Genomic DNA, 27,189 nt, shown 5'->3' with positions numbered 1-27,189 from the left:
GCTGATTGTGAAAGGCACATGCCATTCTTGAAGAGAGCATTTCCATCAGGTCAGACGTGTTTCATTATAACCTAAAGGCATGAAGCCAACGTGATGTTCTTTAGATTTTCAATAAGCTGTTCCACTGAGGGGCCATGTGGAGCCGAACCATGACAGCAGAACACAGCTACCAAATCCCCTAACTACAGGGTCAAGGGTTCAAGTTTTTTTTTCTTAATTTGTCACCAATGTGAACACACTACGTAGTGTAGCATTGAATTATTCAGCCTTTGCAGCAGCCAGGCAGCACACAGCAAGCCTTGGCTGTAGACAATAAACAGGTGGATAGGATGCATTAGTAAGCATAGGTAAATATGTTATGTGTGTGTCTGTGCATATACGTGTATGAATAAAACCCAATGAAGTAAAGATGGGCCATTTGCAGCATGGTGGAGCCAGCCTCATTTCCCCAGTACCAGCTCAGCCATTCTCCACAATATAACCACGCTTTGCTTCTCACTCCTCTCTCATGCTGTTATGGTTCAGGTGAGCAGCGGCATGTACACACAATTACACATACAAACACACATATAGAAACAGACTGCATCCGTGTGCACTCACACAGAAGACTAACAGTGCAGGTATGTATATAGCAGAGGGCAGAGCGCAACAGTGAGGGAGCAGAAGAGACAGAAATGGAGACAGAGGAAAGCAATCGAGAGGATATCTACTAGTGTTGACATTGCAGGAGGCTACATGTGTGTGCCGGAGCATAATCTTCCCCCTGCTCTCATTGGGTTTTTAATGTGGCTGCTATTTCCATAAACCTGCCTCCTGAATCACTGCCAGCCGCTTACACTCCCCCCAGGTCGAGCTGTACTAATACTAGGACTGAATGCATGCAGCAAACATATTTCCACCAATGCCTCTCAAAGACAATCACCGTTATACACGGTGCTAGCCCAAAAAAAGGGACGGCAGCGTGATTTGTTCTATGCAACAGTAGGTAGACTTGCTAGTCTGCGACTGAGATTATTTCTTGGATCTGTTGGATTTGAGGAGTTGCAGTGAGAGGACAGAGAGTTTTAGGAGAGTTGGGGGAGGTGGAGGATGGAGACAGGGAGGGGGATGGGTGGGCGGATAGTGTGAGGGATGCGGGATTTTGTCATGATGCTAAGCTGGGAGGAGTAAATCTCCTGCAGACTTGTGTAGGGAGCTGTGAAACTCACAAGTATACTCACCATTTGCGGTAGGAAGTGGGCATTAACTGCCATAAAGAGTCATCAGAAAACATTTTAGTGGCCATCAGGGGATATTTATATTTCAGTTGGCTTGGAAAGAAATACTGATAGGACATGTTTGAACAGTCACATACTCAAAAGCTCACTAGTTTGGTATATGTTAGAAAATTAAATGTCTCTCCATCAGCGGCACACAAATATATTCCAGACTCGCTGTCATTGGGGGGTATGCAATCAGGGCACACCGCCATGTGCGCATGTTTTTCGTCCCACCTTTATACATTGCTATCTGTATATACACAGAACTGGCAGCAGTGCAAAGCCAGCTTACCACATGTACACAAACACACACGACTAATAGAGCCAAGCGGCACACACCTGGTAAACTGTCAGAGGTTCTCCTATTCTGTGGCCAAACTTATGTCAGGCACTCGTGTCCCCGAGGTTCCCATCACACTTCACTGCAGGAATCTATATTCCAGTCCAGTACACTTCCATTAGGCCATACTGTTCCTTTCAGCAGCTAATGTGTAACAGGGGGACACAGATAATAACATCCAAGAACACAAGCACTTCTTCCTAATAACACTGGGTTTTTTGTGTGTGACTCAGCGAGTGTTTAGATATGAAATATGAATAAGCCATAATTATAGCTTTTTGTAAAGCTAAAATGTAAACACTGGAATAAAAGTGTAAACCTGAATTAACCTGAAGGTTTAATACTTTTATTATCCACCTGCTTTTTAGTCATGGTCAGTACTGTAATAAGATTTTGTACTCTTCTGTCTTTCATTGTTTTACAAAGTAAAATTCTCCTGCATAGAAACTCTATTTACACAGAGATACAAAGAAATCTAGATTTTGTTAGAAGGAAATTTTGACCTTGAGCAACTACTAACACCAGAAAAACATATGGCTGAGAACACAGTAGATTAATAGTGCCCATTACGAATTCAACAGTTGCTTGGCTTTTGCCAAAGTACGCACAGGTTTGCTAAATTTGCAGAGTCTTATACCTTTGAATAAGGAAGCAGTAAATAGGGGTGGTTTCAAAATCAAACTGGAATAAAAATCTCCTACAAGTTACAAGTTTCAAGTCAGTTTGCGTTCCCCCTCTCAGCAGGAAAAGCAAAGTAGAGGTCAGAGATTCAGCACTTTGCTCAAGGACATTACAACATACACAGAGTTTGAATTATACACTTACCCAAAATTCAAAACAGTCCATCTCATGAAATTCAAGTATGTGAATGCTGGTGTCCGTGTCTTTGCGGTCATGTGTGTACGTGGGGGTGCTTGTTTGTCGGCCCTGCTCGAGGCGTAGAAAAGCTAGTTAGGTTGTACAATTTCCATGCACGGTTCTAGTCATTTGCAAAAAGTAAAGTCCAGTAGGATTTTGGTGGTTTGGCATTAATTCCAATTCAGGCATTTAAAACAGCAAATATGGATGGGTAGCCACACTGGTCAAACTGAAACGCTCGAGAGCAGCGATGCAGGGGATAATGACAAAACGCAGACGTTAATACCTCATAACCCATCTCGGGAGAATTCCTAGTTTACATTAATTATACCATAGCCCCTGGCAAACTGCATATGAAGCAGGATTTTGCAAACAAACAACTGGCATATCTACTTACCATCAAGCAGCGAAGCAACAGGGGTCATATCGCAAAAGATTTAAGAGCAGCGAGGCTCAAGAGAGGACGGTAAAAGCTATGAGAGGCAGGCACATGTCAAACACACACACTGCAGCATGGATTTTCTTCCTATGATGTGCACAATGTTCTATAATGTAAATGAAAGTTACTCTTCCTAAACCTGACCATGCATACAGGATGATTAGGGACACTGGTGCACACCAGTGTCCCTGTAGCTACTGTTTTACTTATGGCCAGTAGAGTATACAGCACGCACTGCCTGTGCTTCCTTGGACCAGTGGTGTTTGTGTGTGTGAGTGAAGTTGAAGGGAAGAGTAAAGCACCCTCAGCCTGACACCCATCAGCGTCTGCCTGTTACATTTCTATGACATGCTTTGTCTCAGGGAGAGCAGCAGCAGTGGAGCAGTGGGAGCGGGGGAGACAGAAGGATGTGGGGTGGATAGGACTGGGTGGGGTAAAGGGGAAAATCAGCAGGAGGGCTAAAGTAGGAATGAAAGGTACAAGAAAAGGGTTTTATTTCTCACATGTGATACACGGCAACTTCACCAGCCAGTGAATGTGTGTGTGTGTGTGTGTGTGTGTGTGTGTGTGTGTGTGTGTGTGTGTGTGTGTGTGTGTGTGTGTGTGTGTGTGTGTGTGTGCGCGCAAACATGAAAGGACAAACTTTCAGACTCTTTGTCTGAGTTTGCTAAATTTATAAATACAGCTGTACAATCATAAGATTTTTTATTTTGTTACTATTAACTGGGGCTGTTTATAGCTCTCCATTAAGGTGACTGTTAAACCTGACTGAGCCCAGGTGATTTGGAGGTCTTCTCTTCACTTTGAACAAAGGGGCATGAGGACTTGTATCTCTCCTTTATACATTCAGCCACATCCTCTATTTAATACTAATAGCACATCAGCCCTTATGGATGCCCCTCCAGTTATTAATGGCTCCGAGCCGTGGGAGGAAAAACTTAGTGGAAAATCAAGAAATCAAGACTCAAATCTGCCTTTTGTAACACATAACTGAACAGAGCTAAAAAAAAAAACAAAAAAAAATTGGAGATAAATTATCTAAATTTCAGAAGCGGAACCACGCCTCTAAACACGCCCCTTCCGGTTCTCATCTATATATGACCCCCCAGCTCTATGAGCTGTTCGTTCTCGTTTTTGTGCCCCACCCTCCCTGCCCCTTTTCAATTCTTTTACTTCTTCACTTCTCATTAGTACATGGGGATCTGCCAGGCCCGGGAGCCGTCGCCAGTCCCCTCTGAGGCCTTCCCCAAACCGCAGTTCAATTCATATTTAAGCCATTCGCCTTTATCTATGACAAAACGCTGTCAAACCTGAATTGAGGGCGCGGGCCCAGCTAGTGAACTGTCCCGATGCAGTCTTGACCGCATGAAGCAGCACTACCTCTGTGATAGTCACTTCTGCCCACTCCCGTATTATTAGCATCTCTCTGGTTGTTTTCTCATATGGCTTTCAGACATTGTTGGAAGAATCAGGCAGGGCTTCTGTCCAAAGTTGCCCACATGTAGCACAACAGAGAAGATATTCTGCCTCAGCCATATTCTGGCTACTAGAAATATTTGGTTTAGACCAGTGTGGCGAGGGCGCTACCTGGACAGAGCATGTAGAGGGCAGGACACATGACATAATGTCAGCGTTGACACTCAATCCACCTACACTGTTGGAACATAGGAACAAACTCACACAAAAGCTTTGCACTAATGCATACGTGCATATAAATGTACATCAAAATGTTATCCCTGCGAAATAAAAATGTGTGCAAACTTTTGTTTGCCTCAACAAATACAAACGAAACTAAAACCTACACTCCGTTTCACGTTGTCTTTTTGACTTTCCAGAAATGCAGAGCTTTCTATTTCTATGTCATTCTATGCTATTACTTCAAAAGTATGAGGCAGAGTGGGTCTGATCAATGCTGGCAATATCCCCTTGAGAACAGACACATGAAAAAGTTTAAACCGGGCCTTCAAAAGGCTGAGCTATTGATTGAATTGCTTTCTAAAGTGTTTTTCATCTCTGACACTGTACAAGGAGAATTCCGGCTGATGTGCAGCCGGGTGCAGGTGGCATGGCTGACCACCATAGAGAGAAAAGAAAGAGGGTGAAAAGCGGTGGAGAGAGAGGCAGACACTTACCCCTGGCAGTGTTTTCTGTTCGTGGAGGGCGTTCTGGGCTTTTATGGCCGACTCTCGGGCGCAGTAGGTGAGAAATGCACAACCTGCAACACAAAGATCAAAGTCAGAACAACACTTACACATAAATTATGCACACAATGCAAAATGACACAGCCATTTGCAAGAAATATCAGCTAAAGAAACTGGTACATTAATGAGAATGAACTGAAGGAATTGGACAATTACCAAGCACGCAATTAAACACAATTAAAGAACCAAATCTGTGCTGAAGGTCTCCTGAGTTACTGAAAACCCATTGAAAACATCTCTTAGACTAAACAGAGCAAGTTAATAGAAACAGGCAACCATGCAAGACACAAGGCTACATGTAGAAAATTTTTCGATGATGGCAAGGGGAGAAAGAAGAGCCAACCACAGCAAAAAAAAAAAAAGTAGGAGATGCAAAGAGCATTATTTGGATGAATAGCCAAGCCTGCCCAGCTTCCCCAATACTAGTGCCATGTCCTGTTCAAAGCTCTTAGCAGCCTGGCCAGTGTCCTCACCCTGAGAGGCTGTGACAGCAGCGGAGACAAAAGAAACAAGACTGCAGGGGAGTATTGAGTGGGGTGGAAAAGGAGAGAAGAAGGGATGTAATAGTTTAGGGATGGCTAAAGGAAAGAGATGCTGACAAAAAAAAAGAAAAGAAAAGACAGGACAGGCCGTTAAAACTCTTGGGTTGATGCCCAACTATGAGACATTGATCTAGAACCAAAGCATACACACATCTGTGGAATTAACTGCACATGAGAAGAGAAGAGAAGAGAAGAGACCTTTGACCTTTAACACACCTTTATTAAATCAATACTTCAACTCACAACCATAACCGAAAATGAATGCCAAATCAACATATGAACAACCCTCCCCTCCCACCATCAACCCCACCCAAATACAATAAACACAAAAAAAGAAAAACAAAACCAGAAGACACTCCATTCGGCTTTCTTCAAAAATTCAAAACTAAATCATCATCAGTGATATTACACAAAACTCCATTAATGCCCCAAATAGGGACAAACTCTACAATGTTGGACACCATCTTGTAATAAACAAACTCTACTTTCAAACGTGCACCTACTAACCCTTTAAACATAATTCCTAAATTAACAGATCCTGTTCCCTTCATTTTGTTCCTCCTTGTGAGCCATATACTCATCTTCGCCTGACTTATTAAAAAATTAATCAAGCCAACCTTCCTACGCTGCACTGCAGAGTACCTCGGACCCAGGATAAAGAGACCCTCCTCCAAAATACTCCCAAGGCCAGCAAGCCACTGCCGCAGCAATAAAAAAAAAAGGCCAGCTAGCCTGGAACAACCTAGCCACAGGTGCTGCAGTGTTTCCTCAGTCAGACAGAAAGGACAGTGGTTCCCTGTTCGTGGATCCATATGTGCCACGTGTCTGTTCGTAGCCACGGCCCCATGCACTATTCTCCACTGGAGATCCACACTGCGTTTCTCCATGGGAGTTTTGTACAGGGACCTCCAGCTGCCCCTTGGAGATGACCCAGGAGCCAACACACCTGACCACTTCAACTCCAGAACACCAGCCAACAATCCCCTGTTCAGCACCTTTACAGCCACCTCGTATATAGCCTTCTTAGAGATCTTTGACAGGTCACCAGGAACAGGTGTTAGAAAGGAAAGAAGAGAGCCTCCCTCCTCATCCTCCCACTGCGGCACAAAGAGACAGCGAAGGAAAGTCAGCTGAATTTGGTTGACCACCCGCAGAGCGAGTCCCCAGCGCAGCTCTTACGAGTCCAGGAAGACCACCCATGGCTTCTTCCACCAGCTTCTCCAGAAATCACAGAGACCGGATCCCAGTCTCCTGAGCCAACTTGGCAGCCGTTTTCCACTGCCCCGCCATCCTCAGGCCCACCAGCTTGGTAGGACCAGCATTTATGAGGAACCTCTGCACACTAGCAGTGCTGAGCATCTTACTTGGCACCAAGGGATTGTAAAAAAGAGGCTCCTCACCAACATCACCAAAAATTGAGAACAGTCTCGCTGTGCTGTCTTAAGACGGAACGCTGTGATACGGCTGCAAAGGTCAATCAAACTCTGACCCCCTCTCTGACACAGAGAGAGACAGCACAGCAGACCTGATCCAGTGGAACCCTCCCCAAAAGAAAGTAACCAGTCTTTTTTGTATCCCCTTGATAAGAGAGGCTGGAAGTTCAACAACAGCGGCATGGTGCCAGAGTACAGAAGCGGCCAAGTTGTTAACAACCAAAGTCCTTCCCCTGTAAGACAACTCCGGCAGGACCCAAGTCCATCGAGACAACCGGGCAGCAATGTGTTCAACAACACCCTCCCAGTTCTTCCCCTGAAAAGCATCAGTTCCCAAAAACACTCCCAAACACTCCAGTCCCTCCCTGTTCCACTGTAATTCTGCCGGTAACACTGGCTCCTCTTTATCAACCCACCCTCCCAAAATGAAACCTTCACACTTTGACCAGTTAACCTTCGCGGAGGATGCTCGGTCATATAAGTCCAGTGTCTGTCTGAGTGTTTCAATATCACTTTGACCGGTTATAAAAACCGTAACATCATCAGCATAAGCTGACAATTTTACTGGACTTCCTGCTTCGTCAAAGGTAAAACCTGAGAGTCCCTATCTAAGATGGTGTAAAAGGGGTTCAATGGCCAGCGTATACAACATACCAGAAAGAGGGCATCCCTGCCTGATGCCCCTCTGAGCTGGAGCAGGCCGACTTAACCCTCCCCCCACCTTTAACATGACAGCAGCATTTGAATACAACAATTGGATCCAAGAAATGAAAATGTTCCCAAACCCAAAAGCTTCTAAAGTTTTAAACAAATAGTGGTGATCCACTCTATCAAAAGTTTTTTCTTGATCCAGAGATAAAAACCCCACATCCAAGTCCTTGAGCTTGGCCAGATCAATAATGTCTCGAATTGAAAATAATTTGTCCATAATAGTTCTTTCAGGGACACAGTATGCTTGATCCACATCAACAATCATGTCAATACAGGTCTTCAACCTGTTAGAAAGACATTTTGCAAGAATCTTGTAGTCCGTACAAAGCAAAGAGACAGGCCTCCAATTTTTGAGCAAGCCCAGGTCCCCTTTCTTTGGCAGTGAAGTCAAAACTGCCCTTGTGCAACTTGTTGGCAAGATCCCAGTGGTCATACAGTATGTGAAAACCTCATGAATGTCCTCTCCTAGCAGCGACCAGAATTCCTGGTAAAATTCCACAGGAAGACCATCAACTCCTGATGACCGACCACCGTTGAGTTGTTGAACCGCTGAAGACATCTCCTCAAAGGAAATAGACTCCAGCACAGCCGATTCAGCCTCATCCAGCCGTGGCAGCCCCACCAGCATCTTCGTCACACATTCAGGGTCACACGTGTCAGCACTAAAGAGGCTGGCATAAAAGTTAATGGCAAGCTTCCTCATTTCTACTGAGTCAGATATCACCTTCCCATTTGGAAGCCTTAAGTGCAACATTTGGTGTGACTCTCGAACCCTTTTCTCCAGCTTAAAAAGGAACCTTGTTGGGGCACCTATTTCTTTAATAGTAGAAATCCGAGTCCTAATAAGAGCACCCTTTGCTCTTTCGTGAAGAAACTTGCTCAAAGCCTTCCTCCTGCTGTCCCAGGTATTATTTGTATTATCTGTCCCACTTATAATCTCAGTCTCTAGCCTCTTGAGCTCTCGTTCTAAGTCCTCAAAGTAGTCTTTAACAGTAGCCGTTGCATGTGATGTGTATTGGTGACAAAAAAGCTTAATCTGTGTTTTCCCCACCTCCCGCAAAAGTCCGTTTTCCTTTGTTTCCAGTGGCACCAGAAATCAGAAAAACCAACAGGTGAAATCTCTGCTTTAACTAGTCTACTATTATACATCTGGTTGATATACAGGGAGTGCAGAATTATTAGGCAAGTTGTATTTTTGAGGAATAATTTTATTATTGAACAACAACCATGTTCTCAATGAACCCAAAAAACTCATTAATATCAAAGCTGAATGTTTTTGGAAGTAGTTTTTAGTTTGTTTTTAGTTTTAGCTATTTTAGGGGGATATCTGTGTGTGCAGGTGACTATTACTGTGCATAATTATTAGGCAACTTAACAAAAAACAAATATATACCCATTTCAATTATTTATTTTTACCAGTGAAACCAATATAACATCTCCACATTCACAAATATACATTTCTGACATTCAAAAACAAAACAAAAACAAATCAGCGACCAATATAGCCACCTTTCTTTGCAAGGACACTCAAAAGCCTGCCATCCATGGATTCTGTCAGTGTTTTGATCTGTTCACCATCAACATTGCGTGCAGCAGCAACCACAGCCTCCCAGACACTGTTCAGAGAGGTGTACTGTTTTCCCTCCTTGTAAATCTCACATTTGATGATGGACCACAGGTTCTCAATGGGGTTCAGATCAGGTGAACAAGGAGGCCATGTCATTAGTTTTTGTTCTTTTATACCCTTTCTTGCCAGCCACGCTGTGGAGTACTTGGACGCGTGTGATGGAGCATTGTCCTGCATGAAAATCATGTTTTTCTTGAAGGATGCAGACTTCTTGCTGTACCACTGCTTGAAGAAGGTGTCTTCCAGAAACTGGCAGTGGGACTGGGAGTTGAGCTTGACTCCATCCTCAACCCGAAAAGGCCCCACAAGCTCATCTTTGATGATACCAGCCCAAACCAGTACTCCACCTCCACCTTGCTGGCGTCTGAGTCGGACTGGAGCTCTCTGCCCTTTACCAATCCAGCCACGGGCCCATCCATCTGGCCCATCAAGACTCACTCTCGTTTCATCAGTCCATAAAACCTTAGAAAAACCAGTCTTGAGATATTTCTTGGCCCGGTCTTGACGTTTCAGCTTGTGTGTCTTGTTCAGTGGTGGTCGTCTTTCAGCCTTTCTTACCTTGGCCATGTCTCTGAGTATTGCACACCTTGTGCTTTTGGGCACTCCAGTGATGTTGCAGCTCTGAAATATGGCCAAACTGGTGGCAAGTGGCATCTTGGCAGCTGCACGCTTGACTTTTCTCAGTTCATGGGCAGTTATTTTGCGCCTTGGTTGTTCCACACGCTTCTTGCGACCCTGTTGACTATTTTGAATGAAACGCTTGATTGTTCGATGACCACGCTTCAGAAGCTTTGCAATTTTGAGACTGCTGCATCCCTCTGCAAGATATCTCACTATTTTTGACTTTTCTGAGCCTGTCAAGTCCTTCTTTTGACCCATTTTGCCAAAGGAAAGGAAGTTGCCTAATAATTATGCACACCTGATATAGGGTGTTGATGTCATTAGACCACACGCCTTCTCATTACAGAGATGCACATCACCTAATATGCTTAATTGGTAGTAGGCTTTCGAGCCTATACAGCTTGGAGTAAGACAACATGCATGAAGAGGATGATGTGGACAAAATACTCATTTGCCTAATAATTCTGCACTCCCTGTATAATCTATCAAGCCGAGCTGCCTTCACATTGCTCTCAGAAACTTTTACATATGTATACTGTCTGGTTGTGGGATGGAGCTTTCTCCGTTCACAAAAATCGTTCAGATACATGAAGGCCTGCCTTCTTAGTGACTGAACGTGCTGCAGTCTGGCGTCTTTGCAGCCAAGACGAACAACCCTGAACCCGCTAGCAAACTTTCTAAAGCGGGTCAGTTCCTTTTCTAGTAGCTCATTCAGGATGAACGGCGGGACACCGGACACGGTGACCCGCGTAGATGGCACAAACAGTGGCGAAACAGCCACAAACAAATCATCCAGAATGATCCCCCTTTCAACTAACAGGTGAACCAAGCAGCGAAAAGCAATCACAACCTTGTTCACCCGAGAGCCATAAGTTATATTCTCAAGGCCCACCTGTTCACCAACAGCTAGCAGAACCTGCTCCACGGTGTACTGCTGGGATGCCACCACCCTGGCCCCATGTCTAATAGACAGGGGAGGCGAACCCTCACTGGGGAGGGATGCCATGACTCAAGGTAAAACTGGCCAATTAACTAAAATTCTTCACTTCACACAACACAATGAAATAAACTTGCCTTACCTTTTAACCACCCATAAAGCCCAAAGTTTTCCGGAAAAAACAGTCCAAACGTCCCAAACTCACTCAGCCGCTCCACGCACTCACCAAACACCTTCACACACCCATTCACTCACACTCCCAGCATGCAGTGCAGGAAGGAGAGGAGAGGAGAGAAGCCAGATGGAAAAATGAGGCAATCATTTTCCCCCTGACTATCTGAATAAATAGATTTGCTTGTGTTCTATTAATGAGGTTCATATGGGTTAGCATGCATCATATTTCTGCCACTCTGAATATGGTTTATTAGCAGCCGCTGCATTTTGGATCTCATTTCAACAGCCAAATATATTCAGTGGGTGGTGATATATTAAGAGTTTTCATAGAGACAATATTTCAATCTGTTGTTCTTGTTTCAGATGGGATCACTTTTACCCATCCATGCACCACTCTTTGTGCCCCTCTACAAGCATAAATACAGCCGAACAGCACATGTACGGTATTTACAGTTTTACTGACCCTTGTACAACAATGGTTTCTCCACTGAAGGGTAAAATGTCATAAAAGTCACTGATCTATTCATTGATTTGGACCTCTTTTTGCCTCGCTGCCTAAAGTGTCTGTAACGTGGATATGTGCCTTCATGACTGCGGATGCGCTGACCCTCATTACAATATTTAACCACTATAGCCTAAATGATCGCATGAAAGACAAACAGCAGCAACGTGTATGCAGGTTGTGATCTTTCAAGTCTCTGACAGCGTTAATGGTGCCTTACCTGTCCCAGTTACCCCAAAAATAATCGTGTCAAACTGCGTCCCCCAATTAAACCCCTCAGTCACTCACACTACCATTTAATTCGTATTGCTCATTAGCTTGAACTTAACGCAATACCCAGACTGTTACACGTTGTTGTTTTGGCTTTGTTTGTTTGTTTGTTTCTTAAATGGGCGAGGGTAGCAGAAGGGAATGGTTCCATTTTGGTGCTTGTTTTTCTCTCTTTTTCACTCTCTCTGGGCTTGTTGTTGGTTTACTTGACAAACGCTTGCCCCATCTCTGAATAAGAAACAAGTATTTTGCATTACAATCACAAACGCGATTTATTTGTTAATGTGTAATGCATAGGGCATTGCGAATAAATTAATAGCAACCACAACACTGGCAAACAAAAGAGAAACATGAACTCCATTTAAATGTGATTCTGTGCTCTTTAATGTATGGCTTAATAAGAATTTGCAGGCCACAGGCGAAAAAGCTTTAACAACTCCATAATTGGAATCCAAACACGTACAAATTGCCAGCGCTGCGTTGCATACCAAGTGCAAAAGTGTGAGTGGGGGGGAGCATGATGAAATTGTTTGAAATACAACAAAAAGCCACTGTAATCAGAGCCTGCTGACACAGCAATGGGGGAAGCCTTCCCACTGCGAGGAGATGATCCTCTGCATCATCTGACAGAAACCTAAAACAGCTTTGTCTAAAACATTGATTTCAGCTGCAAAGAGAAGAGATTCCTCTTCTCCTCTCGTCTTTCCCAGCTTCTCATCTCCATCAGCAGCTCCCCGTGTCTGGTCTCCCATTTCTTAATGATATATTTTTAAGTGGGGTACGTGTGTACTGGGAAATAAGGCCGAGTCTCTCCATCTCCTCTGCACTGAATTGGCATGTAATTAAAGAGTGTTACATGGGAGAGAGGGAGGGAGCGCGTGAGGCAGAGGGAGAACGGAAGACAGTAAGTAAGAAGTGCGTTCCTGCTCAGTCGTAGAAATCACGAGTGTATGTCCACGGGGTCTGTGAGACACAGGAGGCACTCCTGCTGTGCCATCCTTTAGTGCTCTTTAGGTCTATTTGGCAATGAAATACATTCCTGAAGTCCTGCAAAAGCACACATATGTTTCCTTTATGGTGTAAAGAATAATAAGTAGCTCAAATGTAGAAACACTCAAAAAAATTCACACACCTAAATAAAAAAGAATTTTAAAAAGATAGTAAAATATTACTGAGATATTACTGAGAATACTATGGCTGGATTGGTTCCTTGACCAGCTATCTGTTTACTCTTTCAGAAATATTGTTTTAAATTAGTCAGCCAGAAATACTCTGACCAGTAGTGATTCCTTTGAAAACACTTCCAAAAAAAAAAAAAAAAAAAAAAGAAAACTGCTGTTACTTCATTGGCCATTTAAAATACTTATTTTTGGCTATTGTTATTGGTAGTGGCATTAAAGTTGTGTATCAAGAAAATTCCCCCACCAAACCCCCAAAACAAAGTCTTTGAGGATATTTTTTCAATTTACTGTTTTAGAGAAAATTCAAGTTTATTCAAGTTTGTCATCTAGAATTAATAATTCAGTCTCAGCAAACAGACTTTTCCTGGTAAATATGATTTCGAAATATGTCTCTTTGTTATTGTAGGTCTTTACCTTGCAATATAAAGCGCCTTGAGGAAACTGTCGTTGTGATTTGGCGCGGTATAAATAAAACTGAAATGATTTGAATTTACAGTTTGCTTTATTTGTTTTACTCCCTCAGCTAACATAATTATAATAACCTGGTGCAGAATTGTAACTGGTCTAAGTGCAAGTTGAAGTATAATACTTGGAGTATTATTGCATTGTGCCTTCCTTCTTCTATACAAAATGAAAAGTTTCTCAATTTGGTACATTTCTGTCTGGATATATGCAGCTTTTTCATGTTTGGCTCTTTTGTTTTATTATGATTATGTTTAATTTTTGTGGGTTCTTTTTTTTAAAGTTTGACCTAAAATAGCTCCCAAATTTAAGTCACATCCCCTTATTTTATTTTATTTTTTTATCATTTGTTAGAATTTTTGCTGAATGTTTCTATGAGTCTGGAACTTTTACTTAAAGTGTTTGTTTCCGTCTTTTGTAATTTTCACAATCTCAGCATTTAGTAATTTGCACTGCCACTCTGGTAGCTGCTGGTAAGCTGAATACGAGCACCCTACTTCTACATAGGCAGTGGGCATAAAATGCGTACTGCAGAATCGTCAAATATGAATGCAATTCCGAGGAGACAGGCCCGGTTTAAACCACAACCTCTCTCTTTTAAACTCCACCTTTCATACCCTCTTTTCTCCATCTCCTTGCCCCAGAGGAGCCAAGCTGCCCCAGTGTAATGAAAAAGTGTGAACTTGCTCTCACTGTGGCATTTCCTTGGCCAGAAAGTGTGAAGGTAGCAGAAACTGAGCCAATCCTGGCACCAGCCTTGTCTGCTCACTCACACATCATTTGCACTCTTTGGAAAACGCTATCACTGTGGCTAGATTACTTGCTTACTTCATTTACTGCCATGCAGGGCTCTAAGGGAACTGAGAGCCTTTCAGAAGGGTCGGTAGCTGAAACGCACATCATCGGCGTGGATGAAACGTGATTATGACCCGAATCATCGCCAGTCGGTTAGGCGGGAGGCTCTATGGCACAGATTGACCACGAGGGGGGTAATCAGTCTGGTCTCATAGAATCTTTTAGTTTATCTAATCATTTTCTTATCTTTGAAAAAAACACAACCACACTTCTTGATCTGTTTACACACAACAATCATGTCAATACTTAGGGCGAAGGCTGAAAGAGGGCAAAGAAAAACAGCTAGCGATGGCAGGGACCTTTCAAAACAGTCTCAGTCATTGTTCTGACAACAACATTTTTGCTGCCCCAGCTTAATAATGAGCCTCATAATGATATTGTAATAAAAGCAGTAGCCTTCTTTAACCTGTAAACCTTAATTATGTCAGACATTCACCTTCTATAGCACCAGAAACTGTGCACAGTAAACATCTCCTAACCCTGAATCCTCGTGCACTCTTCCATCACTCCTCCACTAATAACTGTAACCCTTCATCTCTGCTGCACCCAGCTCCAAAATCCTTTTCCATTTCCTCCTTCACTAACCCTCCCATCACACCTTCACTATGAGCTGGGGGAGGATGAACACTGCAGAGCACTGAGGAGCATCGGTGTCTATCATGAAGGCAACAAATAGCCCCTGCACCCTCGTGGTATCCTCTCTGACCCCTGAGTAGAAGAACCTCAGCCATTGATTTGTTGCTACTTGCTCACATAGACTACACTATAGCCTCCAAGAAGCGGTCAAACAGATCCATAGGCAGAACCTCCCAAAGGATTTCGTGTGTGTGTGTGTGTGTGTGTGTGTGTGTGTGTGTGTGTGTGTGTGTGTGTGTGTGTGTGTGTGTGTGTGTGTGTGCATGCATTCATGTATTTGTGTGTACATGTGATATATTGCCTAATGAGTGTGACAATTACATTTAATTCTTTCCGAAATGCTCAGTATATGTTTCATGATCAATACAGGGAAATAGAAACCATCACAGCAATGCAGGCACGCACTGTATACTGATACCTTCACAGTCACTTACTAGAATAAGTGTTGCTTAAGTGGTACTTCATATATATTCCAGCTGGTAAGTCATGACTGACTATCTTTCTATGACAGAATAACTGTATAAATGTGTTAAAACTATCATTGTGAACTATAGCCGTAAATAAAGCAGACATACAAAGTGTTTTTGAGAGTTAAAAAGTTCAACGTACTACAACACATCAATAGTTCATTCCCTAATAAACCATAAATAATTAAAACTGACATGTCAAATCATTGTCACGAACTTGTATTTGTTTGTTTATAATCACAAACTATCTGAAAATGTTGTTCACATTAATTATAAGTCTTATTATAATAATGCCTCAGTTATAATATATTTAATTATGCAATGTGTGTTGCAATTAAACACTTTAATTGTCACTAGACTTCTTGTTGCAGAATTGTAAGGTTGGCAGTAAGATTATGCAAGGCTCCTTTGTATGTTTACTATCATGCATTCCAATACATTTTTAAATTGAGAAAATGAATCACATTTTTATGAACATATAATAGAGGTTAAAGCTCAAACTCAGAACAACCTATCTGGAGATTGTTGTGACATTTAGATAAATGTACTTTTCTTTGTGGATGCAAATATTCAGCCGTCTCCTTAATGTTATCCAACTATTTAATAAAAGCAAAGGAAAGACTCCTACAATCAGTTGCAAGCATAAACACAGGGATTGCTAGCAGCGGGAAAGTCTCAACTCACAGAGACTTTGGAAGAGAAACCTCATAAATCCTTCAATTATCAGCTTGTTATATTTGCTATTAAGTGAACTTGTGCCAATTGTAGATGTCCATGTTATATTTGATCTGCATGTTGGCAAACATACTTATGACATATACACGTATTAGCATTAAAAAGGAATTTCCAACAACCACTTTATAAAGTTGGCAGCAAATGCAGGTTTTGTTGGTGACATGGCAGATTGCAACCAGCAGCCCGTCCCCAGAATTGGCCAGAATCCCTGATATTTGGCTGGATAACACTTATGATACAGCACTTTGGCATCCTCCACTGTTCTATAGCCTTTAAAGTAAGTCTTGACTTTTGTAGACTCTCTGAGTACATCATCCCTCTTTTGCTATTAAAGCCATGGTCCAATCTATAAATAGTAGTCCAGTGCCCTGCATCCCTGATGAGCAAGCTAATTGACACTGTTAATGGATAGAGTTTCACAGAGCTGTAAATAATGTGTAGGTTCACACTTACTGCCTCCTGCCGTGTTACTTCTGGGAGGGCAACAAGAGTTTACCTGCCAAGTCCCGTCTCTCCAGCCTGTCATCCCTGCTTCCCTCCCTGAGCCAAGTCTGCTCCGGCCAAGGGATTTACAGAAATCAATAACTCTGTGTGCCCCCACCCCACCTCCCTCTGCCCGAGTCAAAGTCAGAAAACTGCATCCTCTTCATGTACTCTAACAACCTCTTGAAAGAGGAAAACAGGACTACAAGAAAGGAAACCATAAAATCCCTTTCATTTTGGCCCACACCGTTTGTATTTAAAGTTTCCCTTTAATGTATGGCATATTTGATGCAATATTACTAAAAATGCATGTCCTCTGTCTAAAACTAAAAGGCATTTAAACCTCTGAGACAGCTCAATTGATCATAGCAAAGCCACAATCATAGATGACTGGCAGCTGCAAACTGACTATGGACTAAGAGACAGATCAGGTTCTCAGTCACTTTGATTTTACAAATTGAAAGGTACCTTAAAAGACATCGCTTCAAAGGCACGGAGGTTGCTTGGATGGACTGTTTGAAAGAGGGATGAGAAAGACAGACATGCAAGGAGAGCAAAAAACACTACCTGGTGAAATCATTCACACATTCATTCTCTATCAGTATACCGCTGTACATGGGCAACCTAATGAAATGAGATACACTTGATTTATCCCACATTGGAAAATTAATTTGTTAATGTGAAGTAAGTATAAAATGTGTCCAATACTGTATCTGTCCTTGTGGCAGTGAAGCTGAATCAGTCTCTTAGAGAAGGTGCTCCGTTGCATGTCCAGCAAGTGGTGCCGGAGGTAGTCACGATGCAATCAGTGACCTCCTCTTCGAGACTGATGTATATACACAAGCCTTTATAAAGACGCTGGTAATGAATACTGTTTTTTTATTTTCCATCTTTCAAAAGCTCATTTTCACTTATACCCTGCTTGCCAACAATATAATTTGTGTCATTGTCCTAACTTTTATTTATTTATCTCATATCACCACTGCAGCTGGAGGAGACAATTAATTAACACTAATGGTGTGACTAACAAGCAGACACCGGGGTGTTAATTGCCTCGATGTACTGTATTTCCTGGTAACCACATTAAATGGATGGATAGATAGATAGATAGATAGATAGATAGATAGATAGATAGATAGATAGATAGATAGATAGATAGATAGATAGATAGATAGATAGATAGATAGATAGATAGATAGATAGATAGATAGATAGATAGATAGATAGATAGATAGATAGATAGATAGATAGATAGATAGTCAGTCTTTTTTAATTAAGCCAGATCTACCGTTGTACAGTGTACCACAGATCAGATGCCATAATGGAACTCATATAAAGTCCATATACTTTGCTTATTCTACAAAATTAATATTTGATCACCAGAAAAGTAACACAAATTCTGTCTCTCATCTTTCTATTCTGGCATGCAATTTGCTTGTATCAAACACACACAAAAAATGGATGCGATACATCTCTAGTACAAAGCCTCTGACCAGTTTATGTCACTGGCAATAGAGCACAGAGACTGTTGGCTGCGGCATCACTCCTTAAGTGAGAAAGATGGATGGAAGGAGCGTGGAGAGAGATGGCTGAGCGATGGAAGAGACGGGGTGTGAGGGGAGGCATGGAAAGGCGCTGGAAACGAGGCCTGCAGTCGCCCACAGATGCTCCCTCTGTCTCTCCCTCCTTTTGAGCACAGTACGGGAGCAGTCTTTTGGGGAGGCTGGCAGGCAATCAGTGATGCCATGCCAGCAGTGCAGCGATGGCAGCTTAACCTATTTTCGGAAATACCACAGAATATCTATTTATAACCGTGCTGAGCCGCATGTATCTTCACACATCCCTCATGGACTTGAGCATTCTTAGACATTTTCCAATCTAAAATGTGCCTTCCTTAAATTTCAAGGATTGCTTAATATCTGTGGAAAACAAGGTCTGCTAATAGTTCTGCTTATCCCCACTTAGGGTGGCAAACTACCATATTATTCACGCTGCCAAAATACTAACATTTTTCGCATAATATATTTTGTCATTAATTATAAACAGTTTTGCTGTTACTGCTTGCATTCTAATCATAAAATAAGAAATCACCTCTGGACAGCACAGAATTAACATTACAAGTAGCAGTGGTATTATTGAATTACATATTACTAGTGTTACTAGAGGGATTTTCTCATGTCAGCAGCTTTCAGGTGATTACTTTATCTGCCAAGCTTGGCCTCTGCTCCTCCTCAATCCATCCCATCCACTGTTGCCCAAACGGCAAACAGCCTGTCAGAGGCATCCTCCATGTCCCAAGCTGAACCATCACTCTGCTCTCCCAGCGCCTTGGGATAAAAGCTGCCATTTGTTTCTGCATCTCTGACAAACACTTATCCATCTGTCCATACATCCATTGTTCTGTGCCATGTGTCTGTCTGTCATTTGCCTCGTGAGCCCCGCTTCATACATGTTCCATCCTAACTGTGCAAATGCTCTCTGTCACACCGGGCTGTATGACAGTGGGGGGGGATTAGGTGAGAGTACCAAGTCCAGTATCCACAAAGCTTTGTGTTCACGTGCACTCTCAGGCAGATTCGTGTAAGACATAAATGCATTGTTCATTCACACCAATATCAAGGACTCGACGATTTGGCAATCAGAGAAATGTGACAGCTTGACTAATCTGTGATTGTTTTTTGTCCAAAACACGGGGGCTAGCAAGCCCTCCAAGGGCACGGTACTATAAGACAAGACAAATAACTTATTATTTTCCAGGCTTGTACAAGGCTTTATCGCATGAGTTCTCCTGAACCATTCCAAAATGGAGAGGGATTATCACAAAACATTGCATTAAAATCTCCTCTCTCCCCTCTCCCTTGTTATTTCATTTTCCTTCTAAAATGAATCTGTGCCCAGCCAGGCTCAAACACAACATTAAAGAGCTCATGCTATTCTAACAGAAACCACCAACCCCCTCCTCCTCGCGCTCTCCCTTTTCCGCCCTCTGTGCCTTTATGACCCCCCTCCCCCCTCATAAGAGTACACTCTGCTCTGTAGGCAATGGCACTCTGCAAAGCTGCCCATTCAAAATAGATAGTCTAAATAGAGGGAGATAGAAGCCTAAGAAAATAGCTCTGACCTTTGAGCCTGAGCAGGAAGGCAGCGCGCTTCTGCCAACTCTACCTTTAGAAAAGAAATGTGTCCACAAAACAGCCAAAAATAATTCAACTCAAAAATCTTCCATTTAAAATTTCTGGAAAAAGCCAGTAGCGCAAATTAAAATCGCCTTCCATCTCGCATCGATTATTATTATAGGTTGTCATCAAAACAGTCAACTTACCAATATAACTTTTTAAAACACCATGGCATCACCACCATCCCTTGAAACACAAACACTGTCCAGAAAATGTAGAATGAAGGACCAAAGAGCTTTATTTACTTGAGTTAATGAAATGCAAAAACATTAGAGGTTTTATTAATGAGTTAGACCTCACTGCTCATTTTCCCATCTCTGTTCCCATTCTGGGCACCCATTTACAGCAAACACATTCCACAAAGGTCATGGTGTAACAGCACTTCCAACAAACTGAAAGTATAATATACTGCAAGCAATAATGAATGTTGCATTGGTGCAGGAAATCAATCCATCTGAAAGGCTCTCCTGGGCAGGTATTAAAGGAGAGGGAATCGGAGACGGAATAAAAGTCAGGTGAGCCTGGTGAGCAGATACAAACCTCCAGCAGAGCGCAGCCTTGTTGCCATCTAAGATTGCCAATCTGCTTGGGAAACCAACAGAAAAGAGCAGGAGAGAGAGGGAGGCAGCACTCCTCATCCTGAAGTCAAGGCCCATAGCGCCTGTCAGTACCCGTTGAGCTGCTGCATCTTTTATGAGGAAAGCCCTGTTGCTTATTACAATATTTACAGACGTTTAAAGATTGCGAGGCGAGTGTTGTTACTGCATTAGCTTGGCTCGGTGGCCTTCGCTCACTAGACTCTGACAGGAGATTTTATTCTAGATTTGTTCAATCGAATCACTGCACAAAACTACACAGAGACCGAGAATTGTTTTTCAGGTGACTCAGAGGTCACACGCACAGCTGGAACGGAGTGTAGCTTTCATGGCATTTATGATATTGGTTCATTTCATTAGTAAATAGGCAATAATGTCAAAAGGAATAAGTTCCAAAGCTGTCTATTAAATCTGTAATATTAACACAGTTCGGTCTTTCTGTACAGTCCATGTCGTATCTACAGCTCTGTTTATGGATGTAAGCGAATTTTTCCCATCTGTTTCCCCAGGAGGGATGCTGTCCTACAGCAGTGCCGTGATCTTTGACACTTTCCATAAGGCACACGTAATATGAAAATGTGTGCATGTACTTCCATAATATCAAAGGAAGAAAGCAGCTTTAACAAACCAACGGTTGGTTTAACCAGTGCTGTTGCCTTTAAGCTCCATCTTCATAAAGGAAAACTGGAATGTATAGTTCTGGTTTGATGAATATGCTTTGTTCCAACTAGCTGTGCTTCCTTCCTTCTTTATTCTTTGAGGAGCACAACTTACAGAGAAACCCTATCCATCAGACTGCTTCAGACGAAGGAAAAAATAAAAACTTGAATAAATATTTCATTAGATTATTCTGTGATTTAATGTGCTTCTGCTTGCTGGGGTCTATGGCAATATCTCCATTTATAAATGCATTAACACAGTAATACTAAACACAAGCTTAGTATTGATATCCAGGCAGCCTTACTCGGCAGAATGGAGCAACCTAGGGATTTTTTTTTGTCTATGCGTCTAACTGTTGTGCTAAATTATACATTTCCTCTCTGATCTGAGTGCATTGTGGAAACTCACATGATATAATCTACCCAACTGCACTTTTAATTAAAGAATTTGATATAGCAAGCAACATAACAGGCACAATGCATAAAAGGAACACTGGTTCTGGATATATGCAAGTGCATATATGCATGTATGTATTTGTTCTGCATGTGCTAGTCAAAGGTAATTAGAGCCAAAGGGAGAAGTTTTCATAGTCTGTGATAAATTCAACATCAGGAAATCCTCTACTTATTAATACCAATTGGGCGACAATAATTGGCAGGCCATCGACAGCGTGGGCAGAATTAATCATTTGAAGAGGCAGGCTAGACTGAATTTTTAATTGGCAGAGGCAGCCACTGTTTAGGGAGGAAACCAGCTGATCACCCAAGAGACTGCTGCTTCAGACAATGCACATTTGCTAATCCTCTTGAGTCAAGTTATTATGGCCATGCATTATTATCACGCTTTACAAACTAATTCCATGTTTTCCCTCTCGGATTACCAAGGGGAAAAAACAGTTGCATAAGAAAAGAGGAAATAAACACAGAGAGCACAATGTGGATGAAATGAAAATCCAAAAAATCCAAATGACAGAATAAGCACAATGGCTACGAATGCACAACACTTAGTATAATGAAAATAGCATGTGCGCATGTGTGTATGTGCGTGTGTTCCTCTGTCCATCGATGTCTTTGTTAGTGTGAATGTGCCACTTTGAGGGTGCTTGCCCAGTGTTTCCATCAGGATGCGTACCCCATAATCCTTTTTCTGCTTAATAACGTGATTAACTATAAAATAACCTCATCAAGGATCACTGACACATTAGAGTTTGATTTTGTATTGTTAATTGTGCAACAAGGCTTCATTACATCCTAACTCATTTAATTTGACTGAACTATGCTTATCTAAAATTAATTAGCGGTTTGTACGTTAAAATTCAGGGTAAATAATGACATGAGAAATGCATTTGGAATCATATTTTTAGCATTTTTGCTAGATCAGAAGGAGAGGATTATCCAGCTACATTTAAACAAGATTTTTTGTTTAGTAAAATGCAAAAAAAAAAAAAAAAAAAAAATTATAATGCACAATGAACAGATATAAAGGTTCACTGGATATTTTTAAGGGATTTCACTTTGTTGAAAGGCTCTTTTGAGTTTTGCATTTCAAACTGACAAGAGAACTGAGGAGGTTGATCATACAGAGTCTCACCGAAAGCAAGCAGTACATCTCAATTACACATTTTCCTACTTCTTCTACTTTACCACCAGGGCAAGAATGATGTAATACATTGATGATAATATAATGCTACGAGGAAATCTAACAAAAAACCTTTTCAAATGAATTACAATGTAGTTAAGCAGTTTATCACTGTATTAATTGACAAAATAATTGCTAATTATGACATATCAAATTTATGGCCTAGACAAATGTCAAATATTTCACTTGAATTATATACATGTCTACCAAAGATCAGTGTTTTTGTATGCGTAATGGAAATGTGCTGTTTATGTTATGTGGAAAGCCTAAATTGTTTTTTCCCTGATAGCACGGTAAGGTGACATCATTCAGGACCCAAAATACTGCCATCACTGTAACATGGGTGAAATGACATTTTAGTATATGCATGAACACAAGCACAAAAACACACACATCCAAAGCAAACCAGATCAGTGCAATACTGAAGAAATGACTTCCACAACAATAACATCAACTTTACGACCGTCATAAAATATGTGGCAAACATTATTATTATTATTATATACTGTAACTGTATCCTGGTTTGAAACCCTCACAAAGACTTGTATTAATTATTCTGAAGGAGATGGGGACGACCTTTGTAGCAGAAACAAATTTAATATCTTGCGATGGTGACTTGATGCATGACACGACAGGGTTTGTAATGTTTACTGTCATACATTATCATTTGTCTTTTCTAAATGTCACTGTAATAAAAGGCTTATCTCCTGTGCTTACATCCTTCACACATCTGCATCTGCTCTGCGAAATGAAGAATCCACGTGTGGAAAAAAACAAAGAAAAGGGTTTTTTATAACTGTGGATTTGACTAAATGATAGTCGAGGCCATTGCATGCTTTTGTTTGTGACTTCTATGTGTCAGCAATGAAATCACCATAAATGTTCTCCAAATGCATTAAGTATGCAATTGCCCTTTTGTCGTTATATGAATAAGATGTTGCAAACTTTGTGGACAGTGCACTGGCCTGACCGTTACAATGAAACTAACAGTGATCACAGTGCTTATAGTCAAAGCCTGAATGTCACTGATCAGCTAAACCAGTGCAGCTCTGGGGTTATGCACTTCAGGTCTAAATTAAAGGTTGGGTGAGGGTTCACGGGTCATGACGATGACAATGATGACGTCTGCACTGCTTGAATCTAGGGGATGGGGGGTGCGGGGTATGAGGGGGGGGCTGTATCGTGAAATGCTTTTCCCACCCAGGCAGTGATCTATATTCTTGCTAGCCAACTTCATTATGGAAGATGGAAGTTGTCAGTGTATGTATAGTGACCTGAGTGGATTTACACCCTCTGCTTCCATTTCAGCAGAAGCATCACTGCCCACTCTCCGTGGCGACGTCCGTCATCTTGTGACAGTTCGTGCGCCCTTTGGAGACGTTGTAGAATTGAACTGATTTCGCCGTGTCGCGTTTGCACCCAGCCCGCTCTATTTGCACATGGGGAGATGTTAAAGAAAGCATATGGATGAATAAATGATGCCGCCCCTCCGCAAAAGATGGGACTGGCAAGAGGAGGCTGTTGAAAAATGCATCCTTTCCGAGCGCCTCTGCCCCACTTAGGAGCGTGTTAAGGAAACACTCAAAGGCAATAAAATGAAGAATTGTTCCTCGTGTTCAAAACACTCAAAATATGTGCAAATCTTTCTTTTTGTGGTCATAATAAATACTGAAATTTAGAGATAGAAATACAAAAGCGCGTCAAACCAATCTGATAATTACTAAAAAGCTAAAAACTTGCCTTACGCACAAAAAAAGCAACTGGAGCAAAATGCCAAACCTCATGAATGTTATACAGAAATATGAGCAGTGATGAGCATAACGATACAGATTATTTGGGGGATTGACAGCTGAGCGATTAAGCCCGATTAAACATGAAAATAAAAGTGACAAAAATCCGCATTTCACTACAAATCAGTTCAGTACGTACAGATACTAATAAGCAGATATTAAGCTTCATATGGGCCTCTCAGCCATTCGAGGGGCGACACATTACCTTTGTGCATGCCGGTGTATCGGTCCTTGAGAACTGTCAGTTCGTGGATTTTCCCAAACTGTTCAAACAGGGGTTTCAGGTCTTTTTCTTCCAAGTTCCGCGGTATCTGCCCGATAAACAGTTTAATGGCATCTTGGTCTTTCATGTTGCCGCTCTCCGGATGAATTGAAATGGGTTCTGACCCGTTCATGGGTTTCGGAAATGTGATCTGAGGGTACTGGTGCTGATGTGGGATAAGTAGTAGTGGTTGTTGGGTCGGTGGTGCCCCCGGTCCGGTGAAAACCAGGCTGGAGTGAGAGGGCTGGGGCTGCTGTGGATGGTGCTGCCTTCTTGTTTCAGTCTGAGTGAATCTGGCCATTCTGAGCTGGGAGCAGAGTGGATAATAATGACAACACACACACACACTGTGAGAGAGCAAGCACTCAGCTGGAAACCAGGCTGACTTTCTATCCGACACACAACACACACGCACACACAGTGAGGAAGAGGGGGTTGATATTGGTGAAATAAGCGCGCAGAAGCGATATGAGACACTATAGAGCGACACCCAGTGGTGTTTATGATGTACTCGAACTCAAAAAAGACTTCTTTCGGCTGCTTCCTTTAGGGGTCGCCACAGCGGATCATCTGCCTATGTTCCCTATCCCATCATTCTCCTCTGTCACATCAACCCTCTGCATGTCCTCCCTCACTACATCCACGAACCTTCTCTGAGGTTTTCATATTTTCCATCTTTTCCTCCTGCCTGGAAGATCCATATTCAACATCCACTGTCCAAAATCCTTCCTCTCCACATGTGCAAACCGTCTCACCCTTTTCTTTCTCACTTTGTCTCCAAACAGCTCACCGTGATCTGTCCCTCTGATGTACTAATTTCTAATTTTGTCCATTCTGGTTCCTCCCACTGAAAATCTTAACATTTTTAGCTCTGCCTCCTCCATAAATTACAGCAGGTCTCACTATCATCTTGCAAACCTTCCCTTTCTTTGCTGCTATGCTTCTGTCACAAATCTCGCCCTGCCTGCACTCTCTTCTTCACCTCTCTTGTCCACTGTCTGTCACTTTGGATGGCTGACCCCAAGTATTTACACTCCTCCACCTTGACTATCAATAATCCACCTTTCCACCAGTCTCCCTCATATATCCACACGTGTAGTCAGTCTTGCTTCTACTCAATTAAATTCCTTTTCTCTCCAGAGCATACCTCCACCTGTCGAGGCTCTCTTCCACATGTTCCCTACTCTCTTGTGGCCCCACGTAGCTGGGTTCAGCTCAACTCAGGAAAGACATTTTGGCAAAAAAAAAAAAAAAAACAGAACAAAAAAAAATGAAAACATTAAAGATGGATTTGCTTTTGTTTTGTTTTCAATCACTGTCAAGACTGAAGGCAAAACCTTTACTTTAGTGAAAGTAGCAGCACAAAGAAAATTACTCAAGAGATTATTTCCCACAGCTGACATTCACAGTGGGGAAAACACAGGTGTTAGCAATTACAATAATGACAGCTCTGTTCTGTTTAAGCGCCCCAGTATGCAAGTCTGCAGCAGAATAGCCCGACTATTTACGCTCGCATATTTCTAGCTGTAATTTATAAAATGTCTTCTCTTAAAGTTTGATCACATTTTAAAATTTTAAATGTGGAAGCCAGCTGTCAATCTCTCAGTGTGTAAACAATGAATGAACCCTCTGGTGTCCACAACACTGTTTTGTCTTTAAAGGACCATCAGGAGGGGTAAAGAACACATTTATTTCTTTTTTCTCTAAATTAAAACAGCTGAAGGTTAAACAGTGCTATGGTGCAGGCCATTACCATGTATTTGAATTAATGGCACTGTAACAGTATCCAAAGGTTGTTCTTAAATCAAATAATCAAAGATTGGCTTTTTAGTAAGACATTCCATTTTTCTGTTTCTGTGCCTACAAAGTTATCACAGCACAGAAAAGCTCAGCAGAACTTTTGTTCTAATTAAAATGTACCTTTAGAAGATTGCCATTTCATTTGGCTAATTTGGGTTCCCGAATCTTAATATTAGGTCTCTGAGCTGAAAAAGGATTTCTGCACTGAGCAAAGACTGTGGATTTTTCCCCCCTTCATTTACTTGCTCTGAAAGAGATCACTTTACAGCCGGTGCTGAGAGGAGGAATGAATGCAGGGATCAATAACACTTTCAACGCTTTCATTGTAAGTTGCATGTACAGTTTTAATGAGCATGCGAGTATTGTAGAGAGAGCGTGGAAAGATACAGACCCTCTTCTTCAATAGCCAATTTTCAGCAAATAAAATGACAAAATATCAACTACTGTAGACAAATAAGTGAGCATTGAACTTCTTGTTCTTCCTCACCACAACGAATTCATAATACAACATCCAAAAGACAGAATTTTATGATT

At 41.9% G+C, this 27,189-nt stretch overlaps 1 protein-coding gene across 12 annotated transcripts in view; it reads right to left on the bottom strand.

Moving 5' to 3' along the window:
• Positions 1-25,240, bottom strand: part of celf5a (cugbp, Elav-like family member 5a) — a 197,256-nt gene extending 172,016 nt beyond the window's left edge. For 11 of the 12 annotated variants that reach the window (XM_004552772.5, XM_004552770.5, XM_076879944.1 and 8 more), the window contains exons 1-2: positions 24,799-25,235; positions 5,029-5,111 (exon numbers count right to left, since the gene is read on the bottom strand). In XM_004552772.5, the coding sequence (XP_004552829.1) occupies positions 5,029-5,111; positions 24,799-25,156 (441 nt within the window). In that variant the 5' untranslated portion in view covers positions 25,157-25,235. Of the gene's footprint in view, positions 1-5,028; positions 5,112-24,798 lie in introns of all 12 variants that reach the window. The other variant, XM_004552769.5, reaches the window with a different exon arrangement.
• Positions 25,241-27,189: the final 1,949 nt, after the last annotated feature.

The sequence above is a fragment of the Maylandia zebra genome, linkage group LG23 (genome assembly GCF_041146795.1).
Source record: "Maylandia zebra isolate NMK-2024a linkage group LG23, Mzebra_GT3a, whole genome shotgun sequence".
Taxonomy (NCBI): domain Eukaryota; kingdom Metazoa; phylum Chordata; class Actinopteri; order Cichliformes; family Cichlidae; genus Maylandia; species Maylandia zebra.
This window is presented reverse-complemented; position numbering and strand designations above follow the sequence as displayed.